This window comes from Acomys minous (genome assembly GCF_964271855.1).
Source record: "Acomys minous genome assembly, chromosome: 14".
NCBI lineage: Eukaryota > Metazoa > Chordata > Mammalia > Rodentia > Muridae > Acomys > Acomys minous.
In genome coordinates, this window is record NC_140496.1 from 42,455,809 (window position 1) to 42,473,646 (window position 17,838).

Here is a 17,838-nt window from a genome sequence, read left to right on the forward strand (position 1 = left end):
AACAAGGCCAAAAACAAAACACAGAAATAGCTGGGCAGTGGTGGCACGTGCCTTAATCCCAGCACTCAGGAGGCAGAGGCAGGTGGATCTTTGTGAGTTCCTGGTCTTCAGAGAAAGTTCCAGGACAGTCAGGCCTACACAGAGAAACCCTGTCTGAAAAAACAAAACAAAATAAAATATTGATTTATTTATTTAGAGATAGGGTCTATGATGTGGCTCTGGGTGTCCTGGAACTTGCTTTGTAGTCTAAACTAGCTTTGAACTCAGAGATCTTCCTGCCTCTGAAGGATAAACCTGTTTTTGTTATGATCCCAAGTGTGGGATTGGAATGGTTTTGTGAGAACAGGTGAAGTTAATCCGCTAGAAGACAAACCGACCTCATGTGGGAGCTTGCTTGTTGCCAGCTGAAAAGATCTGTGAACAGACTCTGGAGGAGATATGTAAATGAGCCTAGAACTGGAGGCGGGGCCTTCGGAGACTTGGGATAGTTTTGGTAGTTCATCGCCCACTTCTATATGCTCCTAGGGAGAACCACTCAAGGGAAGGTTTTGGGGCTCCTGGCTCCTGCTGAGGTTCTGGGTTCTGGTTACTCCAGGTTCTAGCAGAAGAAATCCTGCTGGCAACAACAGGAGAATTGTTCCTCGGAACTGATATCCTTACGGTTTTGTTATTCTTTAATCCTCTTTTCCTATTGTTTCAGTTAGTTGGGTTATAAGGGACGTACGATCGGTTAATACGTTCATAATAAAATACATTGCTTAAGAAAACTGAGCTGGGCCTGGAGAGATGGCTCTGTGGTTAAGAGCACTGCCTGCTCTTCCAAAGGACCCAGGATCAACTCCCAGCACCCACATGGCAGCTCACAACTGTCTGTAACTCTAAGATCTGACATCCTCACACCAATGCTCATAAATTAAAATTAAATAAAATAATTAAAAAAAAAAGAAAACTGAGCCTACATGCCTCTGCCTCCCAAGTACTGAGATTAAAGGCACTTGGCTAGAAACTCACTGTTTTTGATTAGGCTGACTGGCCAGTGAGTCCCTAAGCTTCACCTGTTTCCTGACCCTTCAAAGTGGGGATACAGGCACATACAGCCACATGGAGAGCAAACTCAGCTCCTCATACAGATTTACACAGACAGACAGTCTCCCGAGATGCTACTCTGCTGCTTCTTGTTCATTTGAGTTTTTTGTTTTGTTTTAAAGATTTATTTACATTTACATATATGAGTGTTCCACCTCCATGTACACCTGCATGTCAGAAGAGGGCATCAGATCACATTATAGATGGTTATGAGCCACCAAGTGGATGCTGGGAATTGAACTCAGGACCTCTGGAAGAGCAGGCAATGCTCTTAACCACTGAACCATCTCTCCAGCCTTGGTTTCTGGTTTGGTTTGGTTTTTTGAGACAGTGTTTCTCTGTGTAGCCCCTGGCTGTCCTGGACCAGCTTTGTGGAACAGGCTGGCTTCAAACTCACAGAAATCAGCTTGCCTCTGCCTCCTGAGTGTGGGGACCAAAGGCATATGCCACCACACCCAGCTGGTTTCTGTTTTTTGAGACAAGATTTCTACATGTATCCCTGGCTGTCACGGGCTCACTCTGTAGATCAGGCTGGCCTCGAACTCAGAGATCTGCCTGCCTCTGCTTCCCAGTGTGCTGGGATCACAGGCTTGCAACACCACATCTGGCAGCTCCCAGCTTTTTTATTTGTTTGTTTTTGAGGCAGGGCTTCTCTGTGTAATAGCCCTGACTGTCCTGGACTTGCTTTGTAGACCAGGCTGGCCTTGAACCCACAGAGCTCTGCCTGCCTCTGCCTCCTGAATGCTGGGATTAAAGGCATGTGCCACCACTGCCCAGACAGCTCCTAGCTTCTTAAAACAAATAACAACAACAACAACAACAACAAAAACTCCTTCATACTATTCTCATTATATGTTACTGGTCACTCACACTTTAATAAGAACACAAGACAAAGCTGGGTGTAGTGGTGCACCCCTTTAATCCCAGTGACTGATAGGCTGAGGCAAGAGGATCTCTGAGTTTGAGGCCAGCCTGATCTACAGAGCAAGTTCCAGGACAGCCAGGGCTACCTGGAGAAACCCCATGTCAAAAAAAGGCAAAACAAACAAAACCGGAGCTGGAGAGGTGGCTCAGAGGTTAAGAGCACTGGCTGTTCTTCCAAAGGTCCTGAGTTCAATTCCCAGCAACCACATGGTGGTTCACAGCCATCTACAATGAGATCTGGTGCTCTCTTCTGGCATGCAGGCACACATGGGGGCAGAGTACTGTATAAATAATAAATAAATAAAATCTTTTTTAAAAAACAGAGAAATTGGTCTTGAAAAACCAAAAATTGGGCTGGAGAGTTGGCTCAGTGGTTAAGAGCGCTGTCTGCTCTTCCAAAGGTCCTGAGTTCAATTCCCAGCACCCATATGGCAGCTCACAACTGTCTGTAACTCCAAGATCTGACACCCTCACACCAATGCACATAAATTTAAAAATTAAATTAAAATATTTTTAAAAAGAAAAAAAAGAAAAACCAAAACTTAATTAATTAATTAATTAAAAAAGCAAGACAAGGCTATCTTCTTTCTTTTTTTCTTCTTTTTGCTTTTTCGAGACAGGGTTTCTTTGTGTAGCCTTGGCTGTCCTAGATTCGCTTTTTGTAGACCAGGCTGGCCTTGAACTCACAGCAATCCGCCTGCCTCTACCTCCTGGGATTTAAGGTGTGCCCCACCATGCCCCGCAAGACAACGCTTTCTTAAAAGCAATGGTCTGTGTTCCTAGCCCACTTTTTACTCCTCACCATGCTCCCCAGAGTCCACTCATGACAGATAAAGTGTTTTATTTAAAGTCTTTATTCTTTTCAAATATAAAATCAGGCTTCTCCTGGGTAGTACAGGAGAAAAATCAAGAATCAGAATCACATTGCTGAAAGGATTAGCTACACCTGCTGCCCTTCTCTCCCATGTAAGGAAGCTAAGGGCAGGAGTCATATCCTCAGTCAAGGTCAAGGCCCCAGGCCGGGCACCACTGTGGACTGGAGGATTCCAGCGGGTGGCAGGAAGTTGAGGTGTGTCAGTGCTTGTCAGTGGGGCGAAGGCTCAGGGAAGCCATGCGCCCCAAGGGGCCTCGGCGAGCATTGGTGGCCAGCCTTTGCTGTGCCAGGAAGGACTGGGCATGGGCAGGAGCCTGCTCTTCTCCAGCCCGCTGCTCCAAGGCCATGCCCTAGAGAGACATAATTGACAGGGGGTGTAAGCCAGCCTACCCAAGCCACGTGACCCTGACATGTCAGCCGCGGAAGAGCCCACTCACCATGCTGTACCAGGCACTGATGAGCAGCTTTTCCTCCTGCTCCCGCTGGCTCCGACTCCTCTCGCTGTCCATCTGCCGAGGAGAACAAGAGTCAGGCAAGGGGCGTGGCTGCGCCGCCGGCCGCAGGAAGGGATGAGGGTACCCACCTCCAGCTGCCGGATCCGCAGGTTCCGCTCCCAGAGCTGTGTCCTCAGGGTATGGAATTCCGGGGCCACCACAGTTGGTGGCCGCTGCTTGGGTTCCAGGGTCTGTATGACCTAGGGATTGGGAGGGGAGGGGGGGGGATCACAAGAGAGTGACCTTGATTACAATGACAGTGACTTTTTGCAGTCCTGGGGGACTGATTGAACTTAAGGCCTCACACATGCTAGGCAACAAAACTGTAGTGAGAGCTTCATTCTCTTCTGTTGTTTGAGACAAGGTTTCACTCAGATGAGGCCTCAAAGTTGTGATCTTCTTCCCTCTGGGTCACGAGGTACTACCACACCTGAATCAATCAATCTCTCTCTCTCTCTCTCTCTCTCTCTCTCTCTCTCTCTCTCTCTCTCTCTCTCTCTCTCTCTCTCTCTCTCGTCTACCTATATACTTGAGACAGAGTCTCAGTATGCAGCCTGGCTGACCTCAAACTGATGATCTAGCTACCTTTACCTCCCTAATACTGAGAAAGGTTGTCTTTGGTTGTTGTTGTTGTTTTTAGACAGGGTTTCTCTGGCTGTCCTAGACTCCCTTTGTAGACCAGGCTGGCCTCAAACTCACAGAGAGATCCGCCTGCCTCTGCCTCCTAAGTGCGGGGATGAAAGGTGTACGTCACCACGCCTGTCTGTGCTGTCTGTGCAGTAAACAGACGCTGGCTTCTGTACCAGGAGAGAGCTGAGTACAGGGTGGGCTTTGCATCATATTTTGTAAACACTCTCTCCAACCACCTGGTTGGTTAAATAAAGACCTGACCGACTAACAGCAAACGCTGGAGAGAGATAGGCATGACTTCCGGCAGAGATAGGAACTGTGGGAAAGAATCAGGCAGGGGATGAGTCGCCAGCCAGACACGGGAGGCAGAAACAGGTGCCAGGACTGAGAAGAGCTAATGAGCCACATAGATTAATATAAAGGAGTTAATATAGGTTAAGAGCTAGTTAAGGAACAAACTGAAGCTAAGGCCAAGCATTAATAATTAATAAAAGGTCTCTGTGTCATTACTGGGAGCTCGAGGTCCAAGAAAGTCCTGTTATACTTAGCACCCAACCATTATACTGGGATTAAAGGAGTACATTAATACTATAACAGTAAGCCACCCCTGGCCCTTTTCTTTCTAGCCTGCCTAAGCCTCCAAAATAGTTGGGAATACCAACTTGAACCACCCAGGCCCCTTGCTTTGGTTTTATGTTATATATTTACTTATATTTTGGAGTGCTAGGGACTGAACCCAGGGCCTCCTTTCTGCGAGACAAGTACAGTTAGCGAGCCACATACCCAGCCACACGCACAAACCTACCCTGGCTCATAGACTATAGACAAGCATTCTATCACTGAGCCACACCTCACTGGTGTGGTCTTGAGGCAGAGGCTCTTCCACTGTGCTATGCCCCCACCCAAGCCTTCTTCTTTGCAGACCCCTTTGGCACACTGGAGTACAATGGATTTGACAGCCCTTAGCAGCAGCACCATGCAGAAGCCTATGATGTGACATAGTCTGTGGCAATGGCAGGTGTGAGGGCAGAGCTGTGCAAACTGGCAGGAGATGTAAAATGATGGGAGGAACGGAGCAGGACCTGAGCGAGGGGACAGTGGGACCCCCCCCCCCTCCCGCCAGCATCCTTACCGTGCGTGCCTTGTCCACATAGCGTCGGTATCGCTCCTCCATGGCCCGCAAGTCTGCATCCTTCTTCTGCAGACTGTCCTGCAGCTCCTCAATCCGCCGAGCCGCTGAAGAACAAACAGTGGTCCCCAAGTTTCACGCTGCACTCTGGGTTCCCTCCAGCCCTGGCTACTGCTGAGCCCCACTTACTGTTGCTGTCAGCGGGAGGCTCCAACTCCTCAATGTACTCTCGTTTCCTTTGCAGCTCTAGGTCAGCCTCATGCAGCTTCTGCCTGTGGGCATGGAAGCAGTAGGATGACCTCGGGCTGGCATCTCCATCTGCTTGTCCATCCACCTACCCATCCAGCTACCCATCCATCATCCACCTACCCATCCATCATCCACCTACCCATCCATCATCCACCTACCCATCCATCATCCACCTATCCATCCATCATCCACCTATCCATCCATCATCCACCTACCCATCCATCATCCACCTACCCATCCATCATCCACCTACCCATCCATCATCCACCTACCCATCCATCTGCCCGTCCATCCATCCATCTGCCCATCTATCCATCCATCTGCCTGTCTGTCCATCCATCCATCCATCCATCTGCCTGTCTGTCCATCCATCCATCCATCCATCTGCCTGTCCATCCATCCATCCATCCATCCATCCATCCATCCATCCATCCATCTGCCTGTCTGTCCATCCATCCATCCTTCAGCCTGTCCATCCATCCATGATGTTGGAGACATAATCCAGGGCCTTATCCATGCTAGACGAGTACTCTGCTATGGGGCCACACCCCAGCATCTCACTCAACTCTAGGCTGGCTGATTCTCTATGGCAGAGACACACCCCTAGCCTGCTGGCTTCCCTTCTGCCCAAGCAGTATCCCACAAGTCAGAAGCTTCATTACAGCCACAAAGACCTCCTCGCTCTGACACCTCCCCCATCCCATGGTCCCCCAACTGGTCTGTTCCTCATCATCCCTTCATCATGACCTGGCTGTCCCCTTGTGTTTTCAACACCCCAGTTTCATTCTCCATCCAGCAGCCAGGATCGGTGCTCTGTTTTTTTCAGGATTTATTATATGTTATATGTATGCCTGTGCAGGTCTGTGTATACCATACATGTGTGTGTGTGTGTGTGTGCACGTGCCTGGGGAGGCAGAAGAGGGTGTGCGATTCCCTGCAGCTGGAGTTACAGCTGGTTGTGACCCATCTGACATGGGGACTGAGATTCACACTTGGCTCCTCTGTGCTCTTAAGTGAGACATCTCTCAAGGCCCAGGGATAGTTCCTATTTTTCACTTCTTGTGGCACTAAGGAGAAAACCCAGGATGCCCTTGAACTCCTCCCCCTTCTGCCTCCTGAGTGCTAGAATCACAGGCCCATACCACCACGCCCTGCTTTTTTCTCATAGAGGTTCTGAGCCAGACATAATGGCGCATGCTATGCGCATTACAGGAAGAAGGTCGTGGTAGAAGGATTACAAGCCCTAGGCCAGTCTGATCCACAGGGAGAACTTGTCTCATAAGAAGATAAAAGAAAGGCCGGGTGTGGTGGTGCACGCCTTTAATCCCAGCACTCGGGAGGCAGAGGCAAGCGGATCGCTGTGAGTTCGAGGCCAGCCTGGTCTACAAAATGAGTCCAGGATGGCCAAGGCTACACAGAGAAACCCTGTCTCAAAAAACAAAAAACAAAAAAAAAAAAAAAAAAAGAAGGCCAGGTGGTGGTGGCGGCGGACGCCTTTAATGCCAGCACTTGGGAGGCAGAGACAGGTGGATCTCTGTGAGTTCGAGGCCCGCCTGGTCTACAGAGTGAGTTCCAGGACAACTAGAGCTGTTACAAAGAGAAACCCTGTCTTGAAAAAACAAACAAAGACCACTTGCTGTCACCAGGCGAGGTGGCATACACCTGTAATCCCAGCTCTCCAGAGGCAGAGACAGGCAGGTCTCTGTGAATTCAAGGCCATCCTAGTCTACAAAATGAGTCCAGGACAGCCAGGGCTACACAGAGAAACCCTGTGTGGGGTGGGGTGGGGATAGATAGGCATTTGCTGTTCTTCTAGACCCAGGTATGGTTCCCAGCACCACAGTGGCTCACATCTATCTGACCCTCCATGGGCACATGTGGTAGACAGCTGTGCAGGCATAACACTCATAGGCACAAAATAAATACATTTAAAAAAAACCAAACAGATCGCATTTGAGAGCATGGCAGGGTAGTGTACACCTGCAATCTCAGCACTTGGGAGAGAGAAGGAGGGTCAGGAATCCAAGGCCCGCTTCCTGTCTCAAAATAGAGACTGTGGCCTGAGGTGGCTGGACCTCTTTACCCACAATCCTCCACACCTTCGCCCCAGGAGTGAGCTCTTCGCACTTACAGATGGTCCTCCAGCTTCCTCTTCAGCAGGGTGGGCTGGGGAAGAGAAGCAGCAGGGGGTGAGGGAATGGGGGGCAATGGGGGGCGGGGCAAGGTCTGAAAACCTGCGTGGGTAGCGTTGGGCTGCCTCCCTGGACCCGTGGTACTCACAGTGGCCTTCCTCGGGCATCCGGCAGCAGAGGGGTGGGGGGGAAAGGAGGATTACTGGGGAGCACAAAGGAGGGCCAGGCAGAGAGGAGGTGGGCACTCACGTCCTCACTCTTGCCCGCCTGCTCCTGCAGGGCCTTCTGTAGCTCTTCCACCTGGGCCCTCAGCTCAGACAGCTGCTGCTGGTTCAGCCTGACGGGGAAAGGGTGCTCAGTACCTGCCCCTGGCTGCATATAGGTCTCCCTTCCAAACAAACGTGGCTTAGGACTCTTTACCGGTGCTGCGTCTCCAAGCCATGGCGTGCACGGTTGGCCTCCTCCAGGTGGCGCTGCAGCTCCTCCTGTCGCTCCCGGTCCGCCGCCTCCTGCTGGCACAGCCGTTTGTTCTCCCGCTGAAGCCGCAGGAGTGTCTCCCTGAGGAGCAGCGTTAAGCGAGTAAGGCTGTGGTCCTGGACGGGCCCCATTAGGTGAAACTCCCATTAGGTGAAGGGCAGGAGGCTGCCTTGAAAAGAGCCCAGCCCTGGGGTAGGAGTACTGAGGACCTGGCATGGGCTCTGGGGGACTGACCTGGGCATGGTGGATGGAGGACTAATGAAAGATCTCAAAGTGGGCGGGGCTGTGCGTGGGGGGGTGAGGGATTAAAACATTTGCATCCAGCTATGTTAACAGTCAGTGGGGTGGGAGTTACTATACTAGAACAGGGCAAAAGGCACTGGATGGGGGAGGGGCTCCAGCAATGCCGGGGCTGGAACCAGGGTCTCAGAGTGAGCAGGGCTAGGACGTAGGGATTTTTGAAGCCAGGTGCGTGGGTTGGACTTAATTTGTGTACTGAACGAGGATCCTGGAACAGTAAAGCCCTTGGCCAGGTCAGAGCGCAAACAGGAACAGGGAAACTTAAACCAAGCAAGCAAGACCAATGGTAGGGCTCGCCCTCTGAGGGTGGGGCTGAGGACGGGCCAGGCCTGGCCTGGATGGGTCTAGAATCATACCTGAGCTCTGCTGGCAGGATCTCTGCTGCTAAGTTTTCTGGGCCAGAAGGGGTAGGATCCAGCGAGAGGTCTGAAGAAAACAAGAAATCTTCAGGTTTCTTTCCTTTTTTTTTTTTTCCTTTCTTTCTTTTTTTCCTTTTGTTTTGTTTGGCTTTTTGTTTTGTTTTCCAGACAGGGTTTCTCTATGTAATAACCCTGGACTTAAGTTTTAGACCAGGCTGGCCTCGAACTCACAGGGATCCATCTGCCTCTGCCTCCTGAGTGCTGGGATTACAGGCATTCGCCCGACCTTGCCCAGCAGAGTCTGGGTTCTCTTTTCAAGGACCATCTTTGAGGACTCAAGTACAGCCCTAGGCCATCCCCAACCCAGATCTGAAAACTCACCAGCCTGTGTTGGCAATCCCCTCGGCTGCAGCTGGGCGCAGCGGAGTTCCTCATTGGCTTCCCTCAGGGAGTCCCTCTCTGTCAATAGCCGCTAAAGGGACAGGATGCAAGATACCAGTTGGACCTCCTGGGAAACGGGCTATCCCAGGACACAGGGGGCGGAGCCTGGGCTGCAGGGCTTCAAGCCTTACCTCCTTCTCCTTTGTCACCAGGTCACACTTTTCCTCTAGGTTTCTGCATTCAAACAGCCACTTCTCAGCCTTCATGGCCTCTTCCTGCCACTGGCCCTGCAACTCTTGAACCTGCGAGAGAAGAGGGCCCCGAGACTCAGCAGGTGAACGCGCTTGGCACCAAGCCTGACAGCCGGAGCTGGAACCCTGGACCCCATATGGCAGAAAGAGAAAACCAACTTTTCTAAGTTGCCTTCGGAACCCCACTTGCACGCTTGCACCATGCACAAACACACAGGAAATAAATAAAATGTAACTTGGGCCGGGCGTGGTGGCCCACGCCTTTAATCCCCTGCACTCACTCCAGAGGCAGAGGCAGGTGGATCGCTGTGAGTTCCAGGCCAGCCTGGTCTACAAAGAGTCCAGGACAGCCAAGGCTACACAGAGAAACCCTGTCTCGAAAACAAAAACAAACCAAAAAAATGTTAACTTAAGAAGGGAAGTCAGGGGCTGGAGAGATGGCTCAGTGGTTAAGAGAACTGACTGCTCTTCCAGAGGTCCTGAGTTCAACTCCCCGCAACCACATGGTGACTCACAACCATCTATACTGTGATCTGATGTGTACTGTATATATAATAAATAAATCTTTAAAAAAAAAGAAGAAGAAGAAGGGAAATCAGGGGCTGGAGAGATGGCTCAATGGTTAAAAGTACCGCCTGCTCTTCCAAAAGTCCTGAGTTCAAGTCCCAGCAACCACATGGTGGCTCACAACCATCTATAATGTGATCTAATGCCCTCTTCTGGCCTGCAGGTGTACATGCAGACAGAACACTGTATACATAATACTAAATAAATCTTTTAAAAAATTAAAAAAAGAAGGGAAGCGACGGCCTAGAAGACAGCTCAACAGATAAGAGCACTGGCTCCTGGCTCCCAGAGGACGGGGGCTCAGTTGCCAGTACCCATGTGGCGCCTCACAACTGTCTGTAACTCCAGTCCCAGGCGATCTGGCCTCCATGAGCACCAGGCACACATGAGGTGCACAGACACACAGGCAGAGCAAATGCCCGTGTATACATATAAAGTTATTTAAAAATAAAAAAAAGGGGCAGCCTGGTCTACAAAGCGAGCCCAGGATAGTCAAGGCTACACAGAGAAACCCTGTCTCGAAAAATGAAAAATACATAAATAAATAAGGGGGAAAATGGGGGTGGGGTGGGGGAGGACAGCAGAGATGGAAGGAGGAGCAACCGAAGAGCAGAGCAGAGCGGAAGACAGGCTGGAACCAGAAGGGACCAGGTGGTGCCAAGAAGTTGGTAGGAGGGGTGCAGAGGAGAAGCTGTGGAGCTGACAAACCCGGGCAGGAAAGGCGTGCATCTAGAAGGCACGGCCTAGTTAACATCAGAGAGCGGACTACAGTGAGCCGTTATGGGGTGATGCTACCTGCCTTACCTGCCTGCGCTGAGCCTCGAGCTGGGCACGCAGGGATCCTGCACGGCGCAGCTCCTCCTCCAGCTGCCGCGTGCGCTCCGCGTGGCCTGCGTTGCGCTCCTCCAGCTGCCGCACCTGCCGCCGGAGTTCCCGGAGCTCACCCAGGCGGCGACGGCAGCTGTTCAGAGTAGCCTCCAGCTGCCTCGCACGCTCGGAGGACTGCCTGAGAAAGGGATGGGGGGTGGGGGAGTGGAAAAATTCAGAGGCCGGCTGCAATGTTGGGCAGGGAAGGCCTTTAGCCTTGAGGGATTCGGGTAAAGGAGTCAGCCTGGTCCGTAGTGCTGGTTGGGGTCATGAGGGTGACAGCAGATTCTCAGGAGTGAAACTGCACAGACACAGAAGAGCTGTGGGGTAACAGAGTGAGTGATAAGGACACTTTGGGATCCTGGGGGAAGCTGTGAGGAGTCTTCAGAAGTGAGACGTGTTAGCATTCTAAGAGTGTATGGGGTTACAGGAGGTCTTTGGGGATACAGAAAGCACAGTAGGTTCACAGGTGGCTGCGATGACATCCTAGAAGCCAGGTGCATGATGGGATCCAAACGGTGCAGTGGGGTCTGGAGAGTGTGAGGAGGGGTTCTGTTTGTCAAGGGTGCTGTCAGGTGTTGGCTAATGACACTGTAAAACTAAGAGGGGTGGGGGGCTCCATGCACCCAGGAGGTCTCTCAGGAGACAGAAGAGGCTCAGGACACTGTAGTGGCACTATGACATGTTGGAGCCTGGGAGGTATGGCGTATAATAAGTCCACTTTGCGGGCTGGAGAGATGGCTCAGAGGTTAAGAGCACTGGATGTTCTTCCCAAGGTCCTGAGTTCAATTCCCAGCAACCACATGGTGGCTCACAACCATCTATAATGAGATCTGGTGCCCTCTTCTGGCCTGCTGGCTCACATGCAGGCAGAGCACTTTATGTACTAAATAAATAAATAAATAAATAAATAAATCTTTTTAAAAAAAAAAGTCCACTTTGCATTTGGGAGTTGGAAGTGCCATAGCACTGGAGGGGCGTTCTGTGCCAATGCTGCAGGTATGTGGCGGGCATCCGCCACCTACCTCAGCTCGTCCATCTCATCCTTTAATGACTGTGCCTCCTGAGACAGGCTGCTCAGTGCTTGGTTCCGCTGTTGCAGCTCAGTGACCTCCCGCTCCAGCTCCAGGCAGCGCAGCCGTTCATCTTCCCGGCTGCTCTCCAGCCTGAGGGTGTGAGGGGGGAAAAGAGACAGGAGATAGATGCCTTCTGGCCCCAGTGCCCTGCCCCCACCCCACCCCCCACCCCCTTCTGGCCCTAAGTGCCCTGGCCCCACCCCCAGCGGACCACACCTGAAATTCTCCTCCTGCAGCTGCTCCAGCTGTGACTGCAGAAGCAACAGCTTCTTCGCAGTGAGGCCCGGGGCACTCTCCACTTCCGATCGGCCCACCCTCTCCCGCAGGGCAGCATTCTCTTGTGCCAGAGTCTGCTTCTCCTCTGAAAGGAGCACAAGCTGTGGGCAGGGAAGGCAGGTCAACATGGAGCACGAACCAGGTTTTTTATGCGTGTAGGCTTATGCAAGGGACCCTGCTCCGCCAGCCCCACCCACCTGCCGTTCCAGATCCAGGTAGCGCTGCTGAAGTTCATCACCCTCCTCCACCTCCTCACTCAGGAAATAGTACCTGCGGGACTGAGGAGATTGGGGGCGGGGTGGGAGTGGGGGGAGGGAGGCGGCAGAATATGAGGGGAAGAAGTTGCAACACTGTGATATCTAGGGATGGGGGAGGGGGTCAAGAAACCCCAGGATCTAAGGGTGGGCTGGGATCCTAAGAGAATGGAAGAAGAGCCATTTCCTTTTCCTTTTTTTTTTTAAAAAGACTTATTTATTATGTATATAGCGTTCTGCCTTCATGTACACCTGCACACCAGAAGAGGACACCAGATCTCATTATAGATGGTTGTGAGCCACCATGTGGTTGCTGGGAACTGAACTCGCGCCCCTTGGATGAGCAGACAGTGCTCTTAACCATTGAGCCATCTCTCCAGCCCAAGAGTCAGTCATCGTCTAACCCTTGAGAGCTGGCAAAGGACAAGGCTAAGACCTCAAAAGGATTGGGATGGTTGATTAAGCTTAATGATAACAAGCCCTCTTATTAGCCGGGCGTGGTGGCGCTCACCTTTTAGTCCCAGCACTGGGGAGGCAGAGGCAGGCAGATCTCTGTGAGGTGAGTTCAAGACCACCTTGTTCTACAAAGTGAGTCCAGGACAACCAGGGCTGTTAACACAGAGAAGCCAAAAACAAAAAACAAAACCAAAAACCACAAGCCCCCTCATCTCCTGTGATACCAGCTACAAGCAAGGCTGAGGCAGGAGGATCAGAAGTTCACCCTTGCTGCCTGGACTACATGAGGACAAGCCTTTCCACCTTAGTAGCCCAGAGAACCGTGGTGGTGCAACCTTTAGCAAGTTTCATCATCTTTACCTGTGTATCAAAGTTCCCGTAAGTCTCGGGTGACAGGGAATCAGGAGTGTCTTTTGTCATGAGCTGTGGAAGGGGACATTGGGATGAGCTAGGTGCTCTGATACAACCTTCAAGACTTCTACAATTCAGTTTAGGTACCTCTTCCGGTCCATCTCCCCCCTCCCCCCTCCCCCCACCCACTTTCCCCTCCCCCTCCCTTCCCTAAAGCTAGTTTAACCAGCTAACTCCAGCCTGGAGGCTCCTTGGGGGGGGGGGGCGTGGCCGTGGGAGGTCAAACCTTTTGAGGCTTCAGGGTTCTGACTTAGAGCTGACATACACAAGAGCTGGTGGGCTGACTTCCAGGCAGAGGCCATACCTTACCAGGCAAGGCCAGGTCTGTGCCCAGTTTTTCCTCTATCCTAGAAATGTCCCCTCCCCTGACACTTTCAGATTGCCGCTGAGGTTGGGGGGGTGGGATGCCCTCACCCACCTCCTGTATGGCTTCCATCACTACGTGCTGAACAGATTCCTCCAGCGTCATAATTCTCTGGATATACTCTGGGGATGAAGGTGGAGGTGTGAGGCTGAGACGAGGGAGAGGTAGCAGAGGAAAGAGCGTTTCCTCAGGGTGCGCTCTGGGACCTCTCTGACTTCCTCCCCTCCAGCCCTCCTCATACCCTGTTTTTTCTCACAACTGATAGCACAGCCCAGTACCAGCTGAAGCAGCTTGCCAAGCTCGGCAGCATCTGAGACCTCGCCAATGAGGCTGACATCCGGGAGGTGCTGCTCCGACACAGGGTGCCCCAGGACCTGAGAAGGAGGGGGGGAAAGAGCTGTGAGGGCTGACAGACCGAACGCTATCTCCCAACCCAGCCCCCTAAATCTCTTTGCCGTTACTCACATCCTTTGAATATTCCATCAAGCTCTGTAAGATCTTCTCCAGTTTCCTGACCTGGTTGAGGACAAGGAGTTACATCTACTCCTGGAGGCCTGGAGCGCCACCCCTAAACCTGTCCTCGCCTCCTCCCCGGATCCCTCAACTTTTCTTTCCCTGCTTATTCTGTCTTACTGCTTGGCCCTGTTCTCAATCTCCTCCTCCTCCTCCAGGCCTCACCTGCATTGCCAGTACTTAGTGCCCACCTCACTATCTTTACTCACAAGTCTCAGAATCCACTGGCTTCTCACTGCCTGGCACTTACTCTCACCTCTCTCTTGGGTGACTTGCACCCACGGCTTCTCACCTCCCACCTTTTTTTGGACGGGGGGGGGGGGGGTAGGGGTTCTGGTGATCAAATCCAGGGCCTTAGGGATTTGGGACGTTCCCACTGAGCCACCCCCGACACCTCCCCCCCACCCCCCCACCCCGACCCCCAACACCAGCCCCTTACTAGTGTTCTGCTTCCTGCCCCTCGCTGCTGCCCACTGAGCTGCCTTTCCAAGCCTTCATTTCCTACTCTCGCTGCCTGGCCTGCACTCCTCCCCGAGCAGGCAGGGGTGGCTTCTAAATGGCTGAGCCAGCTTGTGTCTTTCTTCCCTTAAAACAATTCCCTGCCTTTCAACAGTACTTAAAATAGAATCCTTGCCACGGGTGGTGGCATCTGCCTTTAATCCCGGGACTTTGGAGACAGAGGCAGGTGCATTTCTGAATGTGAGGCCAGCCTGGTCTACGGAGCCAGGGCTACACAGAAAAACCCTGTCTTTAAAAACCAAAGCAACAACAAAAACACCCACTCACACCCCTGTTGCCCTCAGAGCCCTCCATTTATTTTTTTTTTCATAGATTTATATGAATTTGCTTTATTGGGGTTTTTAGATTTGTTTTTGTTTGGTTGTTTTTGTTTTTTCGAGACAGGGTTTCTCTGTGTAGCCTTGGCTGTCCTAGACTTCCTTTGTAGACCAGGCTGGCCTCGAACTCCCAGTGATCCGCCTGCCTCTGCCTCCCAAGTGCTGGGATTAAAGGCGTGCGCCACCATGCTCAGCCTGCTTTTCTGTTTTTTGTTTTTATCTTTTTGTTTTCCAAGACAGGGTTTCTCTGTGTAGCCCTGCCTGTCCTGAACTCACTTTGTAGACCAGGCTGGCCTTTATCACATAGAGATCCGCCTGCCTCTGCCTCCCGAGTGCTGGGATTACAGGCATGTGCCATTTATTTTATTAGTGTGTGTGTGTGTGTGTGAGGGGGGGGTAATATATGGGTGCCTGCAGAAGCTGCAGTTATAGGTGGGTGAGAACTGCTTAATGTCTGTGCTGGACATTGAACGCAGGTCCTCTGGGAGAGCAATATTCATTCAGAACCATTAAGCCATCCCTCTGGTCCAGTTTTGTTTTCTGAGGCAGCATCTCACATGGCTCAGAATGGCTTCTAACTGGCTGTGTAGCCACCAAGGTTCAGCTTGAACTCCTTATCTTCTTGCCTCCTAAGGTGCTGGGATCCTGTGCCACCTGGTTTGGCTACCACACCCCACCAGTTCTCGATGCTGCTCGGGATCGAACCCAGGACCTTGTGTAGGGTGAGCAAATCCTCTACTTGCTAAGCTATACCCTTGCCCCGCCCCCCTTTTAAAGTTTTGAAACAGGATCATAATTAGTTGTCCAAGGTGATGGAGAATTTGCCATCCTCCTCCCTCGGCATATCAAAACAGCCGGCACTACAAGCACTTGCCACTGGACCTCTGGGAAGTGAACATCTGTTTGTGTATGCGCTTTTTGCCCACGTCACAAGAGCGATGGCAAGGTTTTGTCTTACTGCGGGTGCTCAATATAAAGACAAAAGTAGCTTGCTGACCACCAGCCATCTGACTCTCTTCCTGGCAGGTCTGCCTGTCCGTCACGCAGGACGTGTGTCTAGCTGTCCCTTCACGATCACCTCTTAACTCCATCCTCTAGTTATTCCATAGTCAGGAATCCACCTGTCACCTTCAACCTCCAGCTGGGACTTGGGTCCTCTGTGATGCCCTGGAGCCATGCGTCGTTGAACCAGGAAGGGTCTCTAGGGGTGGAAAAGGTAGAATGAGATGGCTGGGGAGCCCTTGGGGACCCCTCCCACTCAGCCTCACTCACATCTGATTCAGCACGTGGGCTATGGCGAGTCCGCTGCTCAGGTCCTGAGGACTGGCACAGGGAGGCGGAACTTGGAACGTCTGCAACTAAAGGCGACCGGAAGGGGCAACAGGAAAATTCAGGACCTGGAACAACCTCTTTTGCAGACTTTCCCCCCCATTCATCAGACACCTCACTAGGTTGAAAGGCTTGTAGCAGCATTAGAACAATTCTTTGGGGGCGTGGCTTCTACACACCTGGGCACTGAGGGGGCGTGGCCTCATTTCACCTAGCCAGGCAAACCCTGAAAGCCTAGGTCAGGGCGTTACCATGAGTCACTTGGTCCCCACAGATAACGTGACCAGGTTTGTGCCCCAGAGGGGTGGGGCCTCACCTGTTCTTTCCTCTCAGGCCTGCCCACGTGACAGAAGCAGGTGGTCAGGTCAGAGTCCAACGGCCCAGCAAGCCTACGACCTATTATTCCTCCTTCTAGCCCCAAGACAGAGGAAAGAAGACCAACACAGGGCGAGAGGAGAGGGCACACACCTGACCCAGCCCCGCCCCCCGACCTACCCAGGTGAGCAGAGACCCGCATAGCTCGGCCTTGTCCACACTCATGGCTCCAGATCGAATTCGATCCGGGCCAAGGAGCCCCGGCGCGCAGGAGCAGCCTCCGGGTCCGCCACCAGCGAGCGCCCGAAGCCAAGACCTCCCGCTCGGCCTAGAGCGCCGCCCCGCTCCATCCCGCCCCTTGGCGCAGGCTCCGCCCCAGACACATGATCTCTTCCAAAGGCGAGCACTTGCCTCTCCGCCTCGCCATCTTAGAAGCGGATCACCGGCGGGCGCACAAGCTTCCGCTAGGTGTCAGTCTGGCTCAGCTCTCCCCCGCCGGGAGCGTGGTGGCCTCGGCTCCTCGCGGTCTCTCTTTTTGAGGTGGAATGGTACTCAAGATCCTTCTAAGGCGGATCTGCCGCACCCAGTTTCACAGGCACATTCGTGTTCTTGCCCTAAAGCTGAAAGAAATCCTCCTGTTTAGCCGCATTATGATCCGAGCCTTTCTTTATATGGGCGAAGAGAGATTAATACTCCCGTAGCCGTGGAGTAAGAGGATCCTAAAAGAGTCTTTCCTGGAGAAGTGACAAGGATCCTTCAAGAAGACACGTGTGTGGTCGGGAACAGGAATGGTCAAGTAGGCAGATATCCTGAGTAGAAGACTTGACCAGCCTGGGAGTCGCCTTTCATTGACCTCTCTCCCAGCCCCGTGTGCTTTGAGCATCTTCCTGCCTTTAAAATACTTAAGGCCAAAGATGCAGGGCGCCTGAAGCCCACCAGGGGGCGCGCAGACCGCAGGGACGCTTCCTTCTGGGAAAAGGGTGCGTCCACGGGTTGAGCCGGTTTAAGTTATCGCGAAGGCTCAAAAGAAAGACCTATCGATTTTTAACAATAAAGTCTTAGGATATCATTTGTGGAGTGCTTACTGTTTGCAGATTTTACATTAAGCTATATATCCACAGACACCTGAATGTCCTCCACAACCCTAGGAGTAAAGTGCTATTTTATTTTTTTTATTTTTGGAAACAGGGTCTCTGTGTAGCCCTGGCTATCCTGAACTCACTTTGTAGACCGTGCTGGCTTCGAACTTACAGAGATCCACCTGCCTCTTCCTCCCAAGTGCGAGGAT

General features: G+C 52.1%; 1 protein-coding gene across 5 annotated transcripts; it reads right to left on the bottom strand.

The window, feature by feature from the left end:
- Nucleotides 1–2,846: 2,846 nt before the first annotated feature.
- HOOK2 (hook microtubule tethering protein 2) lies at nucleotides 2,847–17,539 on the bottom strand. Of its 5 annotated transcripts, none has more exons than XM_084756484.1 (22): nucleotides 16,962–17,539; nucleotides 16,179–16,264; nucleotides 16,035–16,107; nucleotides 14,023–14,073; nucleotides 13,836–13,931; nucleotides 13,612–13,679; nucleotides 13,143–13,205; nucleotides 12,270–12,350; nucleotides 12,013–12,173; nucleotides 11,746–11,886; nucleotides 10,658–10,859; nucleotides 9,227–9,337; nucleotides 9,036–9,126; nucleotides 8,652–8,721; nucleotides 7,939–8,076; nucleotides 7,768–7,855; nucleotides 7,518–7,552; nucleotides 5,327–5,409; nucleotides 5,141–5,244; nucleotides 3,468–3,578; nucleotides 3,322–3,393; nucleotides 2,847–3,234 (listed from the first exon to the last, which is right to left on the bottom strand). In XM_084756484.1, the coding sequence occupies exons 1-22, from the start codon at nucleotides 16,975–16,977 to the stop codon at nucleotides 3,085–3,087; spliced, it is 2,091 nt and encodes a 696-aa protein (XP_084612610.1). In that variant the 5' UTR covers nucleotides 16,978–17,539; the 3' UTR covers nucleotides 2,847–3,084. The 5 variants fall into 5 exon arrangements, with proteins under 5 accessions (XP_084612610.1, XP_084612608.1, XP_084612607.1 ...); XM_084756482.1 differs by lacking the exon at nucleotides 16,962–17,539 and adding an exon at nucleotides 16,731–16,925 and having other exon boundaries at nucleotides 16,028–16,107; XM_084756481.1 differs by lacking the exon at nucleotides 16,962–17,539 and adding an exon at nucleotides 16,731–16,924 and having other exon boundaries at nucleotides 13,799–13,931.
- Between the last annotated feature and the right edge of the window lie 299 nt (nucleotides 17,540–17,838).

Coding starts and splice junctions, on each gene's coding strand:
- HOOK2 (XM_084756481.1), bottom strand. CDS start 16,775: ATGAGTGTGGACAAGGCCGAGCTATGCGGGTCTCTGCTCACCTGG. Junction 12,351..13,142: donor ACGGGAACTTTGATACACAG/GTAAAGATGATG, acceptor CAATCTCCTCAG/TCCCGCAGGTACTATTTCCT. Junction 5,245..5,326: donor GCCTCCCGCTGACAGCAACA/GTAAGTGGGGCT, acceptor TTTGTTCTTCAG/CGGCTCGGCGGATTGAGGAG.